General features: G+C 39.8%; 1 protein-coding gene across 1 annotated transcript in view; it reads left to right on the top strand.

Annotated features, from left to right (window-relative positions):
* Window positions 1-24,830, top strand: part of LOC124253949 (tensin-1-like) — a 253,052-nt gene that overhangs the window by 72,542 nt on the left and 155,680 nt on the right. Inside the window, 1 exon segment of the mRNA XM_046687798.1 lies at window positions 22,633-22,744. Within this exon segment, the coding sequence (XP_046543754.1) occupies window positions 22,633-22,744 (112 nt within the window).

Here is a 24,830-nt window from a genome sequence, read left to right as displayed (position 1 = left end):
TATTCTCACACTAACCTCTCACAGGTAGGTAGAACTGTGACAGCTCCAACCATTCTCACACTAACCTCTCACAGGTAGGTAGAACTGTGACAGCTCCAACCATTCTCACACTAACCTCTCACAGGTAGCTAGGACTGTGACAGCTCCAACCATCCTCACACTAACAACTGTGGTGGAAGGCCTTACTCTGGGAGGTAGCCAGACAAACTGCTCCTGATTGTAGCCTGTAGCAGATAACAAGATGCCAGAAAAAGTAAATTATCAGAAGCCTCTCTGGAACTGACCCTGGCCCCACCAATAGCCAATGGGGATATCTTATCACCTCCGCCAGTTCCTGTTAGAAACCTCTGACATTACCCCTTCTGAGCTAATGGTGTGAAGAACACCTGGCAGAAATTAACTTCCATGCTTAACTGGTAGACTAACGCCTCATCTCTGAAAATATATGACATGAGTGAAACAAGTATGTTGACTTAAACTGAACTAGAGCCCGAGATGATGGAAATCTAGACTTGCTTTATTTAGGACTTTTACATTATAGGGCTCAACAGAAGGAAAAATAATTTTGTTCGGGGAAAGGGACACACATTTTAAGTGGTTATTTTTTGTGGCACAAACATTGTTCATCAGATATTTCTTGAGGATTCTGGTGAATGTTTGCTTTGTATCATTTGGTACGTGCTGGCGGCCATCTGGTAATTTTGATGTTACATGTATACAATTGTCTAGAAGGGTACAATATATAAAGACAGCTTTAAGTACTGCTAGGGACAATGACTGATCTGACATACAGTTTCGTAAAAGCTTCATCAAAGCTTCATCAAACATATTGATAGTTGAATAAAGACTCCTGCCAAACTATGGAAGGATCCATTTCAAGTTGACAGAGAAATGACTATCTGATACCTCGTAATTTGGCCTACGTGATATCCTATATTATCTTGGAGAGAATAAACAGCTCCTGAATGAACACAAAAATTACTTGTGTAATGGCCGTAATTATGTGGACAGCAATGTGGAAATATGACATTCAAAAGGGAAAAAATCTTTGGCCTATTTTCAGAAAATTGATCAGATATTTTTTACAAATGATGTTCAATTCTGCTTTATAATGATGTAGTAATTCTATATTCAGCTTCAATCCTCATATTCTTAATTCTCTACTGATTCATCATTAATATGAACATTTGATGCCTGACAGTTTAACTGTTTAGAATCTGTTTAAAGCCGTTAATAAGATTGTACCATTTCATTGACTAACATCCATAACTGATAAAATACCCCTTCCCCCAAGCTATTACGACCCAGCTGCGACAAATGGGTCATTTTCCGCGGTGTGACCCAGGGGATCAATAGTGCTTCATATTACGTCTTTCAAAGAAATCATTTCAGGAATCAAACATGGAAATAAAACAGCCGAGGGACTTTGCCCATAATTTTACGGTCATTTGCATATCGACATAAAGAAATCAGACCTTCAAAGTCCTTTGTTGTAACACGGACTCCAGCAAGGTTTTTAGCCATTTTATTGGAATTCGATTTCAGTAGCAAAGGAAAAGAGTATGTGATTCCTCTATAGGGTGCTGGCCTACTTCTTTCTTACTGTCACAGGCAGGATGCTTTGAGGAGTGTCATTGCCCTTTATCAATTTTAAAAGTATTATGTCAGTATTCAGTCATTAAACATTATCTTGTTACTTATTCAAAATATAATGTAGATGATGTTTTATTACTTTACCTTTTGCTTTCCTTCCTTCTGTCAGTGTTTTTCATGAGTTTGTTTTGATTTGGTTTGAATAAATATTGATTTTCCTGTTTATATTTTCCTTCTGTTCTATTTCCTTGTATATAAACTGACCAACATTTACAGATATTATGTGTTATAAGTATTAAACAATTAACAAGATATGTACACAAGAATTCTTGATTAACCCACCTGAACTCTAAACAGGACCAGGCTAATGACAACTTCACCAGTTTCGTGTCTCCCTTTCTGTCTTTTCTGTAATTTGAATGTGTGTCTTACACACCTCAGTCACAGTGCTAGAAAGTAGCCTTCATGATTCTACAATGTTTCTCCATTTTTTCTTGAGATTTAAGGTTAGGCGAAGATAGTAGTCTGTGGCTTGTAGGTTTGCCGTGACTCAACACTGGTGTTTGTATTATCAATTGGCCAGCCAGAGTGCACTGGTATGCCTGGGTCCTTCTATCACTGGCTACACAAAAAATTGATCGTTGAGCAAGAACTTTAGGGGAGATCTCAAGTGGAAAAAAATCTGATAGTTTTATTCTAATTTTGTTTTTAATTCCTCTTTAGGCGAGACCAATTTTATTTCTTGTTTTACAGATTTTTTCCTCAGAAAACCTAAAGGTAGGAGGTAAATAAAATAAAAATAAAAATCACCAGTCAAAGTAATATTCCTTTTAAATACTAAAAGTATTTTACTTTTGGCAATTTATGAAATGTATGTGAGGCAAAAAACATTCTAAATACATTTTCTTGCACATTTACATTTTTGGCCAATAACAATATTAAACTTTTATTTTTTGAGTGGGGAAAATTAATTTTTATTTGTTTTATTGTTCTTGAAAAAATACGACCGGTGGATCCGTAAAACAATAAAATTGGTCTGGCCTTGATAGATGTAAATAGGACATATAAGATGTTTCTGACTGAAAAATCTATTTTTGGAACTTTACAATAATGTTAATGATGAACTAAGTATTGTACTTATCTTTGTAATTATCATCACCATTCAGTACTATAAACAAAACGTCACAGGTACTTTTACCTGACTAATTTAGATGTTATATGGTTACAAATGTCTCCCTGCTTAGACTTAGTGAAGGCAGTTAGACTGCCAGTGGTATACCACCAGTAGAGAGATTTCAAAGAAATCCTCACATTTGCTGAATTTGTAATCAAAGTGCCCATATTTTTCATATAAAGAAAGCAACTGAAATGCCTAAGTGTATACAAAATCACTTTTCATTAATGGGCACAAGGGATTTGTTTCTTTCATGTAGATGAGGGCCATATGAAGACCTGTGACACACCCCAGTAAAGTTCACTGCTTACATTGCTGGGGGTCTTTTTGTGCGAAATGGATCATTTGTACTTCTAAATAATGTTTTTAAATATTCACACTCGGAAGCTGAATAGTGAAGGGCATAACTGGAACAAGAGGGCTGTTCATCAAACTTTCTTTGAATAAATATTTCACCTCTTAGGACAGTATAATATCTTTACCATGTTGTTTCAAAACCTGAAGTCTAGATTAAATTTAAAAATGTACTATACAACTGTTAGGCAGGGTTTTAAACCCACTGAATGAAAACAAAGAAATGTTAAAGATAAGTGAAAATTATGCTACACTTTTCAGTTTTTATTTTATAAATAATTTACAAGAAATTATTTTAATGATACAGCAAAAAGAATATTTTGAATGTAAAATAAAATAAATTCAATGTTAATTGCTTCCATGAACATGAAGTATTGATTATTACTGGACAAAACTTGTGTTTCACTTATCAGCCAAGCTGCTGATGAGTACCATACAAATGACCTGCAATTAGAATTAGCCTGTGAAACTGTAGCAAGGTGTCTGGGCCTGATGTGAAGGCTAAACATTGGGAATCCCTACAATTAAGCATAGAGACCAGGGGCACATTCCTGTTAATATCACAGCAAATTGTATCAACTGGGATAATTCACAGGTAACTTCAAACAATTTTCTTAGGCAAAGCATCATTTTTCCATACAGTTTTCTTAGTAAATCTCCCATTCCGGTGCTATTATCTTTACAAAGCGCTAATGACTGCCTTTTGATCACTGTAATCGTACCTGACCCTTCCTGCACATACGATGACCCCTGGAAATCCTCCGTCAGCGATCCTGTTTCACTTCATCAACAATAATTGGATCACAGCACACACTTTCCCAATAATTGACTTCCAGTACTTTGAGACGGTCCCCAAAACAGCACGAATTGGCCTCAGTGCTATCCATTGTGTGAAAACCAACTCAAGGCATGCCATGCTTTAAGCATGGGTCGCCTAAAAATCCATGGATGCTTTGGGAAAAATTTAAAAATACTTTTCAAGAAGGCGGAGAGTTATAAAGGTAGGTACCTTTGCATGTGTTCAGTAATCTGGCAAGAACAGCCTTCACGGAGATAGTAATGAGGAATTTAAATGCCTCATCATGTGGCTGCCGGCTCATTCTGTCAGTCCCCGATTTCATGCCACTGTTTGATTTTAGATGTTTTGTGTGAAATTAACATGATGTGTTGTCTTTGCTAGCTATGCTGATTCCAGGTTGCATGTTGAATGCTTGTGTCATGACCAACCTGTTTGGATTGCTTCTTGTGTTTAGCTCAATGGTTGTTGACTTGAACAATTTGTAAATATGCTCACAGGATAGCTTATAGCTTGTGGTTTATTTCATATAGTGAAATGTGAATACATCTTAGATAATATGAAGACTGTTATTTTCCTGATTTTTTTGCAATAACTGTTCTTAGATGTTTAATAAAACTTTGTAAGGCTTACGGGATCATAAAGTGAAGAATTTTGTATTTTTTTACAAATTGTGTTTTTATGATCTTGCTTTTGTCAATATGAAATAGTTTCATGAAACTATCATAGATCAATATGCTGAACTTATTGTCAAAGGATATCTGGAATATTAAGGATGCATTTTGTTACGTGCAATGGGAGCAGTTGGCTGTCAAGGAAGATGAGAGACCCTCTATTTATTTCTGGCCTCTATCACACACTCATAGAAATCAAATGAAAGCTGGAGGCAGATTTTATCAATATTCCCCAAATCCACCCATGGACATTCAGTATTTTCTGGTTTCGTTTCATCTAAAAACCAAAATAAACAGTGTGCCAAAATGAAGATTTTATCCAATTTTGAGTTCATCAGACCCCATCCTGATCAATGTCGACAATACAGCCAGTATCTGGTGGTTCAGCTTTCTCTCTCCTTCCCGCTGAAATGAAGCACATGGCGATATTATTGTTTACATTGTAAATATAGCACAAGGTTAGAGGTCTTTGTCATCGCAGGGAAAGAATAGGCCTCTCCCCATACTATTGAAATATGGAAGAAAATGTAAAGAAGATTGTAGTGCTTTCATGTGACTCCTATAAAACACTTGTAGGGAAAAGACAATAAACAGGGTTATGGGCAGGATTCTCATTACTAGAGAGAATGCACTTGAAGGCTCGACTTTTTGGGTTAAGATAGCTGTTGTATTTTAGAGAAGAATCAATAAAGTAATGACTTAAATTTATTATCTATTAAACAGTTTGTAGGTTTACTTAATAAACTGAATTAAAATACATACAGTTTTGTTCAGCTACAATATTTTCTGTTTGGTGATTTTAAAATGTGACCATTATTTCATTTACATCTTTACCATTTCTGCTAGAGGTAATAAATTGAAGATTTTCGCTTGAAGATCATTATCAAAGGCTTACCCAGGTATATAAGACTTTAAAGCCTGTTATTGAAATGGGCATGAATGACTTCATTGACTGACATGGATGTGTGAAATAAATATGTCAGGTGTTGGAAGTGGCATTCAGTCTATTCTCCTCCTACATATAGAGGGAATATTGTTTGCTCATGGTGCTCTGTCCTATCACTTCAGTGCCCATTTGACCTTTGTGTGTATACCTTTCATCTGGCCACTGGTCACTATAGGTTTGCTAACCACAGGAAAATTTGTTATCAATTACTTGGTACAAGAAATATGCTGTGAACTTGGTTGCTATGTTGTAATTGTGCCTTCATGTCAAAGGGGTGCTGTGATATAACTGTGATTTATACAACCAACAACACAAGTCTAAGTCAAATGTCTGTGAATCTCTGGAATGAGGTACAAGATTTATGGTATCTGAGATTTGTATCTTGGTTACCGTAGGCTGAATGGAGATACGAATATGCCTTGAGATCACATGTATTTGAATTGCCTTGGAGGAACATCCCTGACAATGCTAATATGCATGTTGTGTCTGCAGATGTCTCCATCCTCTTCTCGGAAGGAATCTGGTTGCTGTATCACCATGTGGAGTGTATAACAGCCATATCTACCACTCCAGGTCAACACTTCTACTTGAGCCACAACCATTCCATACTGCTTTGTCTTATCTATCTTTAATAGGAAATTATTTGGGATCTTTCGTCTGTTCAACTTTTTTGAAAAAAAAAATGTTTGACAAATAACTAATTTTGAAAAAAAAATACCTATTATCATTTATCATTTGGCAATGCTTTGGAAGATATAAAAATATCGTCATCCTTCAAGGAATTTGAACACACCCTTGTTTAATGGGGATACAAATGGATTCCATAAGATCAAAGATAATCTCTTTCCCATCTCCTACAAATCTGTAAAAGAATTAAATTAATTGTTCTGGCCTTTGAAAAAGTCAATATTTAATGTTAATTTTTTATAAAACATTGTTAAATGTCTGCTTAAATTAGAAATATAGAGATGGGACTTTCTTTTAATTTCCCCCAAACTGTCAAGTAACCCTCATGTTTTTGTGTACGTGGAAGTCTCACAAGACTGAAAAGCCATTTTGCCAATATGATTTTAGTTACTGGACCACTGCTTAAGTAATTGTCAAGTATTGCTATGATGAGAAGGTTTGGGACAGTCTTCACTGCAGAATACAGCCATAGATAAACTGTTTGGTTGTGAAGGAAAATATGGCATGATGGCAGGTCCTCCTGAAGACAGTAAATCTCTGTTGTTTGTGTGTGTTTGACAGGTGAAGCTAGTTCAGTGTTATCATGTGCTAGGTCAGGAAATCAGATGTCTTTTTTATCTTCTTTAAAATAACAAGCGTGTCCAGAATAGAACAGACATGAGAAACCACCGACACAGATCTCTGGAACACTTAATGATGTTGTTACTTTGCACAGACGGTGTTGGAGGCACATCGGTGCTGCTATACTGGCTGTTCTGTGATACTGTGTATCACATTGTAGCAACCAATCAGTTTGTTTCTGTATCACATTGTAGCAACCAATCAGTTTGTTTCTGTATCACATTGTAGCAACCAATCAGTTTGTTTCTGTATCACATTGTAGCAACCAATCAGTTTGTTTCTGTATCACATTGTAGCAACCAATCAGTTTGTTTCTGTATCACATTGTAGCAACCAATCAGTTTGTTTCTGTATCACATTGTAGCAACCAATCAGTTTGTTTCTGTATCACATTGTAGCAAACAATCAGTTTGTTTCTGTATCACATTGTAGCAACCAATCAGTTTGTTTCTGTATCACATTGTAGCAACCAATCAGTTTGTTTCTGTATCACATTGTAGCAACCAATCAGTTTGTTTCTGTATCACATTGTAGCAACCAATCAGTTTGTTTCTGTATCACATTGTAGCAACCAATCAGTTTGTTTCTGTATCACATTGTAGCAACATTGAGCCTTCAGTAATCAGTTTGTTTCTGTATCACATTGTACCTTCTTGTATCAACCAATCAGTTTGTTTTCACATTGTAAACAACCAACCAGTTGTATCACATTGTAGCAACCAATCTAGTTTGCCTTCTGTATCACATGCAGTTTGTTTCTGTATCACATTGTAGTCAACCAATCAGTTTGTTTCTGTATCACATTGTAGTCAACCAATCAGTTTGTTTCTGTATCACATTGTAGTCCTGTAATCAGTTTGTTTCTGTATCACATTGTAACAACCCACTGGAGCCTTCAGTTTGTTTCAGTGCCTTCAGTTTGTTTCAGTGCCTTCAATGGGGAATTGCAGTCCTTTTTTTCCACTTGGCTTTCTGTAGGGAATTTCAATCCTTTCTTCCACTGAGCCTTCAGTAATGAGTTGTGTTTCTTTATTCCATTTGGCCTTCAGTGGGGAATTGCAGTCCTATATTCCACTTGGCCTTCAGTGGGGAATTGCAGTCCTGTATTCTACTGGGCCTTCAGTGGGGAATTGCAGTCCTTTATTCCACTGGGCCTTCAGTGGGGAATTGCAGTCCTGTATTCCACTGGGCCTTCAGTGGGGAATTCCAGTCCTATATTCCACTGGGCCTGGCAGCTGGGAATTGCAGTCCTTTATTCCACTGGGCCTTCAGTGGGGAATTGCATTCCTATATTCCACTGGGCCTCCAGTGGGGAATTGCAGTCCTTTATTCAACTTAGCCTGAGCTGCAGTATGTGGATGTTGGGTGATCCATAGCAGCATGGTTTGACTTTGGTCTTCAGTTGCTGAAAATTGATACCTGATCCCCTCATATATAATTCATTAGTATTTATGTAACTAACTGATTTATTTCTGAAAAACATGTTAAGTCTTCAATTTTCAGAAACTATTGCCAGAAACAGATCTCTGGGCACAAGTGTAGCCATACTAGTTGGATACATATATGGCAAAGGAAGTTGTTGATGTACATCAAAGTGTTTTTAATTGGAAGTTCAAAGGCAAAGAGTTCATGAGATTCAAGAGAAGCAGTATTGTGAAGATCTGCCCAGAATTGGTTTAACTTCAGCCATAAGATACATGTCATTAATACCCTGTGCTGACACCCAGCCAGCTAACACTGAATACCCCTTTGTTTTGAAAAAGTATGTAAGCAAGTGTGATTGAATGAGTTGTAAGTGGCCAGCTGTCCATTCCTGTCTGGCCTAACAAGCAAAACCCTAGCCCATTCAGTCCCAGATAAACTGACAAAGCCATGGCTAGCTACTGGTGGAGGATGCTTGCGATCTGTGTAATGTGGACAGGTGCACTATTGCCCTATAACAATAAGCTTAGCCTGCACAAACATCCCCAATAAGACACTTTGCCTACTTGTGGAATGATGTGATCAGACCAAAATTGTAAAATTCTTGGGCAAACAGATGACTAATAACTAATTCAAATATTCACTCTGCTCAAACACTATTGCTGATTAGCTCTCATGAGATTTAGTTGGAATGTATTTCTCAAAGCAATACATATTTTCATCTGGTTGCCTTTGAATTGCCTGATTTAAGTCACACTTGCTTGCTATGACGTGATCATCCTGAGAACTAACACTTTGATCAATCTGTCACTGTTATGTGGCACCAGGTGCAAGCCACATCTAGGTCAGTGAAAACTTGGATCATAAGGATGTTTTAAATCAAGTAACTTGTACAGTGTTTCTGTTAACTGAGGATAATTTAAGTCCAAAGTAGATTTTTTATGCACAAGCTTACATGCAAATCATATGACTGGTTAAAGGTATTTCAGCTGACTATCACATAGATGAAAGGTAAAATCATTGTTAATTACTTTATTCAACCATTGAGAACAGGTAGACTCGTTGTATCAGAAATATGTTTACAGTTAGTTTTAGAAAGGAAACCCACTTTCCTGTTTGTGAGATTGTCATGCAATAAACATTCTTCATGTGGTTTCAGGTTTGTTTTTGTCTGGATCTGATTGTAACCAACTGACTCTGGTCTAGCACAGGTTGCACAGGCCGGGCTTCAGGAAATGCATGTGGCTTCCTTCGGTTGTTGACACAACCTGGTTTTATTTTCCGAGCTACTTGATTCTTGCCACTACATCTTCGTAAATTTTGTATAAATGATATTGACAAGTGAGTTTCGAGTCAATTACCAAATAAATGCTCACATATATTTACTGTTCAATTAAAACATTATACTGAAAATATATGATCACTGATGACACACCTTGGAATTATCATAATCATTTTGTATGAAATAACAAGATTATGGTCAAAATGTTTGAAAGTTCTATCATTTACATGTAATAAGAGTAAAAAATATAGAGAGAAAAAAAATAATTCAAATTATGATGAAATATTTTGGAATTATCAGAATCATTTGGTAAGAGGTCATAACTAACAAGTTTGAAGTGAAAAGGAATATCATTTAAATGTAATGGAAGTATTTTCATGAATGGTTTTGAGGCCACATTCAGGATATTTTGTTTTAACTTGAAAATTAAAAAAAAATTTCAGTGTCTGTATTATAATTATTTTTTGGACAATTTATTCATAAGATTTGTGAATGCATCAGGGATAATGAAAAAAGTGAAAAGAAGTCAAATCCCAGATTACTTCACTATAGTACTCGGATCTCTGTGTATTTGGTCGACTTTGGCACTTTCGATTAGTCAAATATTATTCTTTGCTCAGGCAGGCCTGTGATCGGCTAGCTGTAAGGACAATGTTAGAATCAGCCCTGGAATTTGTACTCGTTCAATATTGAATTCCCCGGAAAGACTCTCACTACATTTAGTAGTAGTTTAGCGAGGTTCTGCTGAATTCCTGTTATTGTTACCCAGTTATTTCCTTTGAATAGCATACTTAGTTTGCGTTGCAGCAATTTGAACAGGCCATTAGGAAGAGAAAGGGTAGAGAGCCAGAGTATGGCTGATGGAGCTGCTCTTTTGCTGACAATATCTACTTTGTGTTGTATTCGTGATTTGGAAAAAAACGTTTGGGCTCTGCCTCAAACTGTCCAACATAAGTTTATATCATATCATAGTCTTTTAAATTTCGTGATCAGTTTATAGTGTACTAAAACTAGTGATAAATGCTATTTCATCAACACATTTCGTCTCTGTGAATAAGAACCATGTATGGATACATCTATCATTGGACGAGCCTTGTTAACATATATCATATACAGAAGACATTCAGCTGATGGAATGTAGCCATAGCGATGGGCTCTGAGGGAGATCCGCAGGATGTCATGCAGGTTTTGTTGAAGTGTGAGTGAGTGAGTTTAGATTTTACGCTACACTCAGCAATATTCCAACCATATGGCAGCAGTCTGTAAATAATTGAGTCTAGATCAGACAATCCAGTGATGAACAGCATGAGCATCAATATACGCAGTTGGGATGTGATGACAGGTGTCGACCAAGTCAGCAAGCCAGTCCACCCGATCCCGTTATTTGCCTCTTACGACTAAGAGTTGTCGAATGGTGATCAGGTGCTAAAAGTTTCCGACCTGAGTCACTGTATGATCATGACCAGTGGCTTGGTCTTCCACCAGTTTATCCACTCAAGAGTCGTTACTTACAGGCTATTGTGATAAACCTAGAATTGCCCTGACTGTTGCATAAACAGTATTGACTCTGTGTATATGAAAGGTTGTGCCAAGGATTGCTGATCTGTTACCTATAGATCCTAGATGCTGATCAGTTGGGTATTAGCCCTTTTGTGACCCCTGGCTGCTTAGTAACTGAGCTGAATGTGAGTTCCATCAAATTGGTTAATATCTGTGGTCTGTCTCCAGGGATTTGATTGTCTGGTCCAGACTCAATTATTTACTGACCGCTGTCATATAGCTGGAATATTGCTCATTGCACAGGTTAGCAACCAACAAACAGAAAAGTAACTACAATGGACTTCCACATTAAAATAGCCAAATGACCACTATGTCACTGAAATGCTGTTCATAGCGGCAATTAACCTTTAACTTCTTAACACACATGAACAGACACTTGCTGCTATAGGCAAGATTATCCAGTGATCATGTTCTACTTATGCGTTTAACGTGCAGCCTGATCTGTGTTGTGGGATGCAGTATTGACCCGCATCGTAGTTCACTTATCTGCTTATTGATAGTGTTTCATATCCCATTTCATTTAGATTGATCCATACTATCAAGTAATTCCTTGTAATTCACCTAGCTGAGATGTTTCTCCTCATCTATGGGCAATTTGGCTTGAAGTTCATGAGGTATTGAAAGGCAGTTGAATGAAAATCTTTTTGATTGAACAGCTAATGGAGCTTGTCATACTGATGTGAACAAGGCAGAAATGGAAAGTAGACATTTATAAAGAAATCCTTTCCACATCAGTAACTCTTCTGGTAATATAAACCAAATGGTGTGACGTTTCTAATGGAAAAGGTGACAAGTTGGATTAACCTTATAGAACATCACATTTCCTAGCAATATTCCAGTTATCAGATGAATGTCAAGGAGTCCATATGGTTATCATCCATATTTAATCCATTTACCTTGGTTAAGTTAACCAATGCTAAGTAGCAGAACCATTGCTTGATGATCCATCAGCCACTGCAGGCACAGCCATGACCTATATGGAACATGGGTCAGCAAGGACAGTCTGCTCAACCCTTGTGGTCACTGTTGAATATTTGATGGTCAATTAGTCATGTCCGTAGACCAGTCTCCAGGGAGAAGGACCCATGCCCATTAGGATCATATTTCACTGGACCAAGAGCAGATCTTTGGAGACATAGTGGTTTCAGATTTCTGTGAAACTCACTCATTGACTGTAATCTATTGTCACTTGATTGGAGCTAAGTCCCTTCTGCTCAATCCCAACTAGTCAGGATTTTCTCTGTTATTTTGTTTACATGGACTGGGCCAGGGAATATGTCCAGAATAAAGAATTGAGTATGAATGTCAAAGTGTCATGTTTGTCCAGGCATGAGACATGCAAGATTCTTTCAGCTGTCGGAGGGCTCAGTATGGGCAGACAGGAAGGATTGGGATAGGTGCTAATGTATCAGCTTCCAGGGAAACTGTGAAAAGGCCTCAATGTCATGGCATGGTCAACAAAACATTGATGAAGCAATGGTGTCGTGGTGTAAAGTCTTGGTTTCAGTCTAATGGAAAACTCTGTGTTAACATTGTGGCACCATTCCTACTGAGGCTGCTGTAAGGTGAAGAAGACAAGTGGCTGCTAGGTTCTCAGCTTATTCCATTAATATCTAAACTGACTTGAAAGGGAAGTCACCATGCAGGGAAGTAACTGCAACAAAGGACGACAGGAAGTAACTGTTGCCATCTTTCTGTAACACAATACCGATAATTATTCACAGATGCCAAAAATTCTCAAGTAATTATTAGTAATTTACATAATTGCATATCAAGTCTCTCCAGGAATTTGCTACTGCATGACCATTGTCTTGTACCATCTAATCAGCATCAGAGGCTAGACTTCTCAATCACTGTGTTGGAGGACAGTTAGTCTGCCCAGTTACCATCTCCAGTCACTGTTTGTTCAGCCTCAGCCTTGGTATATGTCCCTTGGTTACAGAAAGGTGATCCCCACTGTCTTCTGCCTCAGTGTTTGTTACATGGTTGTATCATATAGCTAAGTTAGTGAACTGTCAGGCCCTGGCTTAGTTGATCATTGTCACCATGACAGAAACATGCTGGCCATACAGTCTTATCAGTTGAAAGCCACAGTGGAAAGAAATTTTCAATGAAACACTGAAGGAGTATATGGAACTTTTGCATCCTTGCTCATTTCTATTTGCTATATGTTTGTCTATGTTTGTTAATATATCAAATATTTAACTGAATAATTAAGCAATATCATTGTCGTCTGACAAACCACACCACACACAATCAGCCGAGTCAGAGACTTACCTTCCAGGTGGGTTGCCTCTTGAGACCAGCAGTAGATTAAGTGTTTGAGACCTGTATCTGATGGGGATGTGGGTAGAATGACGGATGTGGTTTGATGGTAGGGATGTGGGTGGATGGTAGGGATGTGGATGGATGGTAGGGTTGTTAATGGAAGGGTGTATGTGGTTCTATGGTAGGTATGTTGGTGGATGTGGTTCCGTGGTAGGGATGTTGGTGGATGGTAGGGATGTGGATGGATGGTAGGGATGTTAATGGAAGGGTGTATGTGGTTCTATTGTAGGTATGTTGGTGTATGTGGTTCTATTGTAGGGATGTTGGTAGATAAGGTTCCATGGTAGGGATGTTGGTGGATGAGGTTCTATGGTAGGGATGTTGGTGGATGTGGTTCTATGGTAGGGATGTTGGTGGATGAGGTTCCATGGTAGGGATGTTGGTGGATGTGGTTCTATGGTAGGGATGTTGGTGGATGTGGTTCTATGGTAGGGATGTTGGTGGATAAGGTTCTATGGTAGGGATGTTGGTGGATGAGGTTCTATGGTAGGGATGTTGGTGGATGAGGTTCTATGGTAGGGATGTTGGTGGATGTGGTTCTATGGTAGGGATGTTGGTAGATGTGGTTCTATGGTAGGGATGTTGGTGGATGTGGTTCTATGGTAGGATGTTGGTGGATCTATGGTAGGGATGTTGGTGGATGTGGTTCTATGGTAGGATGTTGGTGGATGTGGTTCTATGGTAGGGATGTTGGTGGATGTGGTTCTATGGTAGGGATGTTGGTGGATGTGGTTCTATGGTAGGGATGTTGGTGGATGAGGTTCTATGGTAGGGATGTTGGTGGATGTGGTTCTATGGTAGGGATGTTGGTGGATGTGGTTCTATGGTAGGGATGTTGGTAGATGTGGTTCTATGGTAGGGATGTTGGTGGATGTGGTTCTATGGTAGGGATGTTGGTGGATGTGGTTCTATGGTAGGGATGTTGGTGGATGTGGTTCTATGGTAGGGATGTTGGTGGATGTGGTTCTATGGTAGGGATGTTGGTGGATGTGGTTCTATGGTAGGGATGTTGGTGGATGAGGTTCTATGGTAGGGATGTTGGTGGATGAGGTTCTATGGTAGGGATGTTGGTGGATGAGGTTCTATGGTAGGGATGTTGGTGGATGTGGTTCTCATGGGGGATGTTGGTGGATGAGGTTCTATGGTAGGGATGTTGGTGGATGTGGTTCTATGGTAGGGATGTTGGTGGATGTGGTTCTATGGTAGGGATGTTGGTGGATGTGGTTCTATGGTAGGGATGTTGGTGGATGTGGTTCTATGGTAGGGATGTTGGTGGATGTGGTTCTATGGTAGGGATGTTGGTGGATGTGGTTCTATGGTAGGGATGTTGGTGGATGAGGTTCTATGGTAGGGATGTTGGTGGATGTGGTTCTATGGTAGGGATGTTGGTGGATGTGGTTCTATGGTAGGGATGTTGGTGGATGTGGTTCTATGGTAGGGATGTTGGTGGATGAGGTTCCATGGTAGGGATGTTGGTGGATGTGGTTCTATGGTAGGGATGTTGGTGGATGTGGTTCTATGGTAGGGATGTTGGTGGATGTGGTTCTATGGTAGGGATGTTGGTGGATGTGGTTCTATGGTAGGGATGTTGGTGGATGTGGTTCTATGGTAGGGATGTTGGTGGATGATGAGGTTCTATGGTAGGGATGTTGGTGGATGTGGTCTATGGTAGGGATGTTGGTGGATGTGGTCTATGGTAGGGATGTTGGTGGATGTGGTTCTATGGTAGGGATGTTGGTGGATGTGGTTCTATGGTAGGGATGTTGGTGGATGTGGTTCTATGGTAGGGATGTTGGTGGATGTGGTTCTATGGTAGGGATGTGGGTGGATGAGGTTCTATGGTAGGGATGTTGGTGGATGTGGTTCTATGGTAGGGATGTTGGTGGATGTGGTTCTATGGTAGGGATGTTGGTGGATGTGGTTCTATGGTAGGGATGTTGGTGGATGTGGATGTTGGTGGATGTGGTTCTATGGTAGGATGTTGGTGGATGTGGTTCTATGGTAGGGATGTTGGTGGATGTGGTTCTATGGTAGGATGTTGGTGGATGTGGTTCTATGGTAGGGATGTTGGTGGATGTGGTTCTATGGTAGGGATGTTGGTGGATGTGGTTCTATGGTAGGGATGTTGGTGGATGTGGTTCTATGGTAGGGATGTTGGTGGATGTGGTTCTATGGTAGGGATGTTGGTAGATAAGGTTCTATGGTAGGGATGTTGGTGGATGTGGTTCTATGGTAGGATGATGTTGGTGGATGAGGTTCTATGGTAGGGATGTTGGTGGTGGATGTGGTTCTATGGTAGGATGTTGGTGGATGAGGTTCTATGGTAGGGATGTTGGTGGATGTGGTTCTATAGTAGGGATGTTGGTGGATGTGGTTCTATGGTAGGGATGTTGGTGGATGTGGTTCTATGGTAGGGATGTTGGTGGATGGGGTTCTATGGTAGGGATATGGTGGATGTGGTTCTATGGTAGGGATGTTGGTGGATGTGGTTCTATGGTAGGGATGTTGGTGGATGTGGTTCTATGGTAGGGATGTTGGTGGATGTGGTTCTATGGTAGGGATGTTGGTGGATGATGGTTCTATGTGGTTCTATGGTAGGGATGTTGGTGGATGTGGTTCTATGGTAGGGGATGTTGGTGGATGAGGTTCTATGGTAGGGATGTTGGTGGATGTGGTTCTATGGTAGGATGTGGTGGTGGATTCTATGGTAGGGATGTTGGTGGATGTGGTTCTATGGTAGGGATGTTGGTGGATGTGGTTCTATGGTAGGGATGTTGATGGATGTGGTTCTATGGTAGGGATGTTGGTGGATGAGAGGTTCTATGGTAGGGATGTTGGTGGATGTGGTTCTATGGTAGGGATGTTGGTAGATGTGGTTCTATGGTAGGGATGTTGGTGGATGTGGTTCTATTGTAGGGATGTTGGTGTATGTGGTTCTATGGTAGGGATGTTGGTGGATGTGGTTCTATGGTAGGGATGTTGGTGGATGTGGTTCTATGGTAGGGATGTTGGTGGATGAGGTTCTATGGTAGGGATGTTGGTAGATAAGATTCTATGGTAGGGATGTTGGTGAATGAGGTTCTGTGTAGGGATGTTGGTAGATGTGAAGGTTCTATAGTAGGGATGTTGGTGGATGAGGAGTTTTATACTAGGTAGGGATGTTCTATAGGTGGATGTGTGGTTCTATAGTAGGGATGTTGGTGGATGTGGTTCTATGGTAGGGATGTTGGTGGATGAGGTTCTATAGTAGGGATGTTGGTGGATGAGGTTTATGCTAGGATTCTATATGGTAGGGATGTTGGTGGATGTGGTTCTATAGTAGGGATGTTGGTGGATGTGGTTCTATGGTAGGGATACGGGTGGATGTTGTTCTATGGTGGGATATTTGGTGGATGAGGTTCTATAGGGATGTTGGTGGATGATTCTATAGTGGTGAGGTTCTATAGTAGGGATGTTGGTGGATGAGGTTCTATAGGTAGGGATGTTGGTGGATGTTGGTGGATGGTTCTATAGTAGGGATGTTGGTGGAATGGGGTTTCTATATAGGGATAGGGTGGATGGTTCTATGGTGTTGGTGATGAGGTTCTATGGTAGGGATGTTGGTGGATGTGGTTCTATGGTAGGGATGTTGGTGGATGATAGGGGATTCTATATGGTAGGGATGTTGGTGGATGAGGTTCTATGGTAGGGATGTTGGTGGATGTGGTTCCTAGGATGTTGGTAGATAAGGTTCTATGGTAGGGATGTTGGTGGATGAGGTTTTATGCTAGGGATGTTGGTAGATAAAGTTCTATGGTAGGGATGTTGGTGGATGAGGTTTTATGTGGTTCTATGGTATTGGGATGTTGGTGGATAAAGTTCTAAGGTAGGGATGTTGGTGGATGTGGTTCTATAAGGTAGGGATTCTATGGTAGGGGATATGGGTGGATGAGGTTCTATATGGGGATATGGGTGGATGTGGTTCTATGGTAGGGATGTGGGTGGATGGTTCTATGGTAAGGATGTTGGTGGATGAGGTTTTATGGTAGGGATATGGGTGGATGTGGTTCTATGGTAGGATGTTGGTGGATGTGGTTCTATGGCAGGGATGTTGGTGAATGAGGTTTTATGGTAGGGATATGGGTGGATGTGGGACGAGGTCTATGGTAGGGATGTTGGTGGATGTGGTTCTATGGTAGGGATGTTGGTGGATGTGGTTCTATGGCAGGGATGTTGGTGAATGAGGTTTTATGGTAGGGATGTTGGTGGATGTGGTTCTATGGTAGGGATGTTGGTAGATAAAGTTCTATGGTAGGGATGTTGGTGGATGTGGTTCTATGGTAGGGATATGGGTGGATGTGGTTCTATGGTAGGGATGTTGGTGGATGAGGTTCTATGGTAAGGATGTTGGTGGATGAGGTTTTATGGTAGGGATATGGGTGGATGTGGTTCTATGGTAGGGATATGGGTGGATGAGGTTCTATGGTAGGGATGTTGGTGGATGAGGTTTTATGGTAGGGATATGGGTGGATGTGGTTCTATGGTAGGGATGTTGGTGGATGTGGTTCTATGGCAGGGATGTTGGTGAATGAGGTTCTATGGTAGGGATGTTGGTGGATGTGGTTCTATGGTAGGGATGTTGGTGGATGTGGTTCTATGGTAGGGATGTTGGTGGATGTGGTTCTATGGTAGGCATGGGGATGTTGGTGGATGTGGTTCCATGGTAGGGATGTTGGTGGATGTGGTTCCATGGTAGGGATGTTGGTGGATGTGGTTCTATGGTAGGGATGTTGGTGGATGTGGTTCTATGGTAGGGATGTTGGTGGATGTGGTTCTATGGTAGGGATGTTGGTGGATGTGGTTCTATGGTAGGGATGTTGGTGGATGAGGTTCTATGGTAGGGATGTTGGTGGATGAGGTTTTATGGTAGGGATGTTGGTGGATGAGGTTCTATGGTAGGGATGTTGGGTGGATGTGGTTCTATGGTAGGGATGTTGGTGGATGAGTTCCATGGTAGGGATGTTGGTGGATGTGGTTCTATGGTAGGGATGTTGGTGGATGAGGTTCTATATGGTAGGGATGTTGGTGGATGTGGTTGTTGGTGGATGAGGTTCTATGGTAGGGATGTTGGTGAATGTGGTTCTATGGTAGGGATGTGGGTGGATGAGGTTCTGTGTACAGATGTTGGTAGATAAGGCTCTATGGTAGGGATGTTGGTGGATGTGGTTTTATGGTAGGGATGTTGGTAGATAAAGTTCTATAGTAGGGTTGTTGGTGGATGTGGTTCTATGGTAGGGATGTTGGTGGATGTGGTTCTATGGTAGAGATGTTGGTGGATGAGGTTCTGTGTAGGGATGTTGGTAGATAAGGTTCTATGGTAGGGATGTTGGTGGATGTGGTTCTATGGTAGGGATGTTGGTGGATGAGGTTCTATGGTAGGGATGTTGGTAGATGTGGTTCTATGGTAGGGATGTTGGTGGATGTGGTTCTAAGGTAGGGATGTTGGTAGATAAAGTTCTATGGTAGGGATGTTGGTGGATGTGGTTCTATGGTAGGGATGTTGGTGGATGAGGTTTTATGGTAGGGATGTTGGTGGATGTGGTTCTATGGTAGGGATGTTGGTGGATGTGGTTCTATGGTAAGGATGTAGAGGAAGGGTGGATGTGATGGTATGGTAGGGGGCAGAGATGGAGGTAATCAAGTCCTCCAGTGGGAACCCCATTGACTAGTGATCCCTGTGTTGTTCACCATTCTAACAACAATAATGAACAAATCCAATTTTTTTGTGAGACCAACTAAAGTCTTGTGGCATTTAGTAATTTGTATATTGATCTGTTTAAGGTAATTTATTATCTGTAACAAGGAAAGAAAATTTTGACAGTACTCCGATTCTTGTATCACAGCAACTGCTATTATATTGTTGAATTTGTCATCTAGGCTTTGCATTGTACTATTGTTATTGTTACAGTGGCTTTTGTGAGTCATCAATTGACAATAGACATGCCTCAAGTCAGTTATGATAGTTACCCAACACCACTTTGCCATCACTGCTTCACTTGTGGTCCATTGTGAATGACACAACCTGAAGATTAGAAGTCCAGAACCTGCTGCACTGTTTGGCATCTCAAATACAAAATGGGGCTGAAGGGGTCGTTTCGGGCACAGGTACTACAGATATGTACCCCAGAAAAAATAAAAATTCAGAAACAAACCCAGTACCTTCAACAGGGGACGAGTCCATATATTAACTTCTTGTGGTATAAGTAGTGTTAATACTCAGGAAAACAAGAATATCCATTTGTAACAGTATTCTGATTTCATTACAAGTGTTAATAAATGGTTGATCTTGTTTGAATGTTGATCTGTACCACACTTACATCAAGAAAAGGACTTTTGATCAGTTGCAGAGAAACAATGTGTGAAAGGTAAAGTGATGATGACTCCAGGGTGTTTATTGCAGTAGACAATGTGTGAAAGGTAAAGTTCTGATGAGTCCAGGGTGTTTATTACAGTAGACAATGTGTGACAGGTAAAGTGATGATGACTCCAGTGTGTTTATTACAGTAGACAGTGTGTGAAAGGTAAAGTGATGATGAGTCCAGGGTGTTTATTACAGTAGACAATGTGTGAAAGGTAAAGTGATGATGACTCCAGTGTGTTTATTACAGTAGACAATGTGTGAAAGGTAAAGTTCTGATGAGTCCAGGGTGTTTATTACAGTAGACAATGTGTGACAGGTAAAGTGATGATGACTCCAGTGTGTTTATTACAGTAGACAGTGTGTGAAAGGTAAAGTGATGATGAGTCCAGGGTGTTTATTACAGTAGACAATGTGTGAAAGGTAAAGTGATGATGACTCCAGTGTGTTTATTGCAGTAGACAATGTGTGAAAGGTAAAGTTCTGATGAGTCCAGGGTGTTTATTACAGTAGACAATGTGTGACAGGTAAAGTGATGATGACTCCAGTGTGTTTATTACAGTAGACAGTGTGTGAAAGGTAAAGTGGTGATGGGTCCAGGGTGTTTATTACAGTAGACAATGTGTGAAAGGTAAAGTGATGATGACTCCAGTGTGTTTATTGCAGTAGACAATGTATGAAAGGTAAAGTTCTGATGAGTCCAGGGTGTTTATTGCAGTAGACAGTGTGTGAAAGGTAAAGTGATGATGACTCCAGCGTGTTTATTACAATGGAGATAAAATACACTGGATTCATTAGGATGGTGTTGGTTCTACACCTGTGGTTCAGCAACACCATTATCAGCAGGTTCTTAACTTGCTTCATCATTGGGATCTAACTGCTTCATGCAGCAGATGAGATGTGTGACCTCAGAAGGGTCGGCAGCTGCTGGGGCAGCTCAGAGTATCTGCAAGGTCATCTCTGATGGCACTGATGCTCTGAGACCACTTCCATGGCAGTCAATGGAGAGACTGATCTTCTTCAACACAAATTATTTGATGGTATGCCCATAGAGATTTTCTGGATGATGTATGAAGCCACAGGGAGAAAACAGACATTAGTTTGTACCTCATGACACAGGAAGGTGTGAAGCCCTTATGATTAGATGTGTTTCCTTTCTCTTGTGGGGATAACTTCAAAGTTCCATTACTGATGTGACTAGCACAACAACCATTCACAGACCAAACACAGTGACTTTGGGATGAGAATTAGTGGAAAAGAATATTATTGTTGAGTTGGTCTGAAATATAGGCAATTACACAAGTTTCATAAACATATATGATATGTGTGTAGTGAGTTTGGTAGAGGTGCACATAATAAGTGATTATGTGTTAAATTCAAAGACATCAAACAGTGATAAAAATGTTTATGGTGGATGCAACTTATGAAAATCAATTACACCATTTTGTTTCTAACAGAATGTTGGAGTAATTATGCTTAAACCAAAAACTTAAAAACACTTGTAACAAATTAGTGCCTCGAACATCCCAAGAAAATCCAGAAAATAGACACAACAATTGGTAAAGCTTCAGGACTGAGTAGATCAAACATACTCAAAATTGTACTAAATGGAATTGTTGGGAAATATATAGATTCTTCTCTGATGCCAGAAAATGTGATTTAGACAGTGTAATGTTTGATGGGTTCAGGTTTGATGTGTCTAACAAATCTTCTGAATTCTGTTTACCTGCAGAGGCTGTATCCCATCTAATTGGGCTCTAGATGCATTTCTAGTGTATGAGCAGCACTTAAAGCAAGTCCTTGAAGTGGTACAATAAGTTCCACAGAGAGGTCAACAGAAGCAGTAATGGATGTTGACTTTATTGACCAATGGGGCTAGTTGGTGTGTGTGTGTGTGTGTGTGTGTGTGTGTGTGTGTGTGTGTTCATGTTGGTGGTACTTCTGACCCAAATATAGACAACTTGCTTTGATGACCACGTCCAACATTGTAGCAGGCATTTTCCAAGTTTATAGTTGTAAGCAGTGTGAAATGTTGATTTAGCCTGAAAAATGAAACAGGGCAGTAGGTGGACAGTTTCTTCAGTTTCCGACAATATCTTGAATATATTCTTCCCAAAGTGAGAAGCATGTAATTAAAACTGAAATATTGTTGCACACAAAATATTTGCTATATTTCAAGTAGTGATATTTCAATTATTTTTGTACAGGTATAGAATGTATACTTGACATTCTGGGATATTACATCTGTGTAATATCACGCTTAGCAAATCAGCATATTGTTCTGACTTCAGAATGAGAGTGAGGTGTCTACCTCTTTTAGCAATATGTTATGGCCATAAGATGGCTGGGAACACCCAAAATTGGGATCACACATTATACCGATGTCTGTTGTGTAACAAATCAATGCTTTGCCGACAAGGTTATTCCACTTGATATTTGGTTTCTGAAGAATGAAATCATAAAAAAATAGATGGTTCTGTTCGCTTCAGTGCACTGTCACTATTTGGCTCACCTGACTCAAGGGTCTTTGTGATCATAAATCATTGTGAAACTCAATTTTAAAACAAAAGAAATTTATGCAAATTGAGGGTTGCTAATGATTTGCATGGCATGATCTATTTTAGCCATCAGTTTAGATCGGACATGTGTCTGTAATGATGGGAAGCATGCATGAGCTGTGTTATTGGCCTTTTCTTTACCACAGGTGCTCTGTCTACCTGAATACCACTTATTGTTGAAGCATTTAATGTGGTACAATGTAGTTGTGGTCATCTGTATGTTATATTTTGTGTTTTCAGCCAGAAGAACCCAAGGTTCTGAGGCATCAGTTCAAGCTCTACGCCTTTCGTCGTCCTCACACATGCTATGTGTGTAAGCAGCTCGTCTGTAACCAGGGGTCAGCCTGTCAAGGTCAGTGATGGATTATATTAACATTCTTCATCTCACAGAATTGTGGGTTCGATCCCCTTTTGTGTCATTATCGCCAAAAGACGTTAAAATATGGTACTTGTTGGTCCCTGCCTGGCGCTCGGCATTAATGGGTACAACAATGACTGATCAGCTCGGAATATTCATGCTTAACTGCAGCATGGTATCTCAGTGAGCTTGCACTATGAAATCAGCTAAAGTCTGGGCTAATGCAAGCAGCCACACATACACACGCATGCACGTCGTCATATGAGTGAAATATTCTCAAGTACAATGTTAAACCCCATCTCACCTCACCTCACCTCACCTCACCTCACCTCACCTCACCTCACCTCACCTCACAGAATTGTGTTGTACTGAAGTATTGAAAGTGATGAGGTAAACGGTGAATCAATGTAGGGCACTGCAAGTACACTTTTTCTTTTTACATATTTCATATACATGTACATATAAGAGATGTCATTTTGTAAAACAGGTAAACACAGTGGCATATATTATACTCAGGGAGACGACTCCATATGGGTTCAACCCATGAAGATCCGGGTTAGAATTGGTCTTCAGCAACCCATGATTGGTGTAAGAGGATTAGGTGTTCCGACTCGCTGACTTGGTTGACACATGTCATCATATCCCATTTGCGTAGGTCATGATGTTGATTACTGGATTGTCTGGCCCAGACTCAATTATTTACAAGTCACCGTCATATCGCTGGAATATTGCAGAGTTCAGCGTTAAACAACAAACACACAAAACCCAAACTGTATGGGTGCACTGACTGTTACAAGGCTATATACCTGGCCATGTCAATGTCTCATCTCACTTATTAAGACATTAGATTGAAAGGGTCTTTATGTCTCCTATTTTATGGAGCTGTTTGATAGCTTCCATAACCGCCTGCCTTTTATTTCACATGATGATTTTGCCTGCTGCTCGTGCAAGATACAATACCTGAAGAAAAATGTATGTAAAGAGCATTCTTAGCATTGGCAATAATTTATCGTGATTGTGTTGGAGGATAATCTAGATGAAGTGCAGTTGCATTACTGGAACCCATATTGATACAGCTCCCAGCAAAAAAACATTCATTTGATATATTTTACACAACTTTGTTTCATTATCCTTTTCTGATTTCTGGTTGTTCTGTCCTGGAAACCTTAAGACCAAACTTGATACCTGACGACTATTTTGGTCTACCTAATGATTGTGTGTCTAACCCATGTGCTAGATATCACTATATTTTACCAGAGTAAACTGATATCTTAGCTGAAAAAAACAATAGTTTTAAAGGTCTAGTATGGTATTGTTGCCTCAGATTTCACTTCACAGTAACAACACACAATACAATACAGACATGAAAAGCAAAATATGTCCATCACTCAAGGTATTGTTCACAGGAGACATAGAAACACTGTACAATAAACGTCCTGCTTCAGAAATGAAAATGTTTTGTTATCCAAAATAGTCCTCATAAAATATGTTCTAACAAATGTGGAACTCCATTACAGTTTGAGCAATATTGTTGATGAAATCTTGTTGTGTATAAGGGTAGTGGTTATCTGCGATACCACACAATTAAGATGACGGGAATTCAGTGACAGATGGATTATCAGCCTAAGTCATCAGACGTTACTCTCCAACTTTGACCCAGCTCACCTCTAACCCTGTAATTCAATGATGTAATTGTGAAGTTGCCCACTAATTATCTTAATGTAATTACACCTCTGTTCTGAAATATTTGCAGAAACATGGAGAGTGAGTTTATGAATGTTAAATTACCCATGCCGGGAACAAAAGGGATTTTCAGGGGCCAAAACAGATTAGAAAAGGGTTGGAAGGACGTTGATGAAATGCTGATTTCTTTATCGGGTAATCCAAGATTGACATGATGACATTTATGAAGGTCTAATTTGTAAAAAAAACATATAGGAGTTTGTTCAGGTCATGTAGGGGATGATTAATGGATGCAAATAATAATTATTACTGCTAAATATTAGGAATCAAGTTTTGAAATATTGATGGAGAAGTTAGCAGTTTTTCTAAAATTGTTTTTAATGTCTATTTCAAGTGG

The sequence above is a fragment of the Haliotis rubra genome, unplaced genomic scaffold (assembly GCF_003918875.1).
Source record: "Haliotis rubra isolate DU_JTF1 unplaced genomic scaffold, ASM391887v1 Scf56, whole genome shotgun sequence".
NCBI lineage: Eukaryota > Metazoa > Mollusca > Gastropoda > Lepetellida > Haliotidae > Haliotis > Haliotis rubra.
This window is presented reverse-complemented; position numbering and strand designations above follow the sequence as displayed.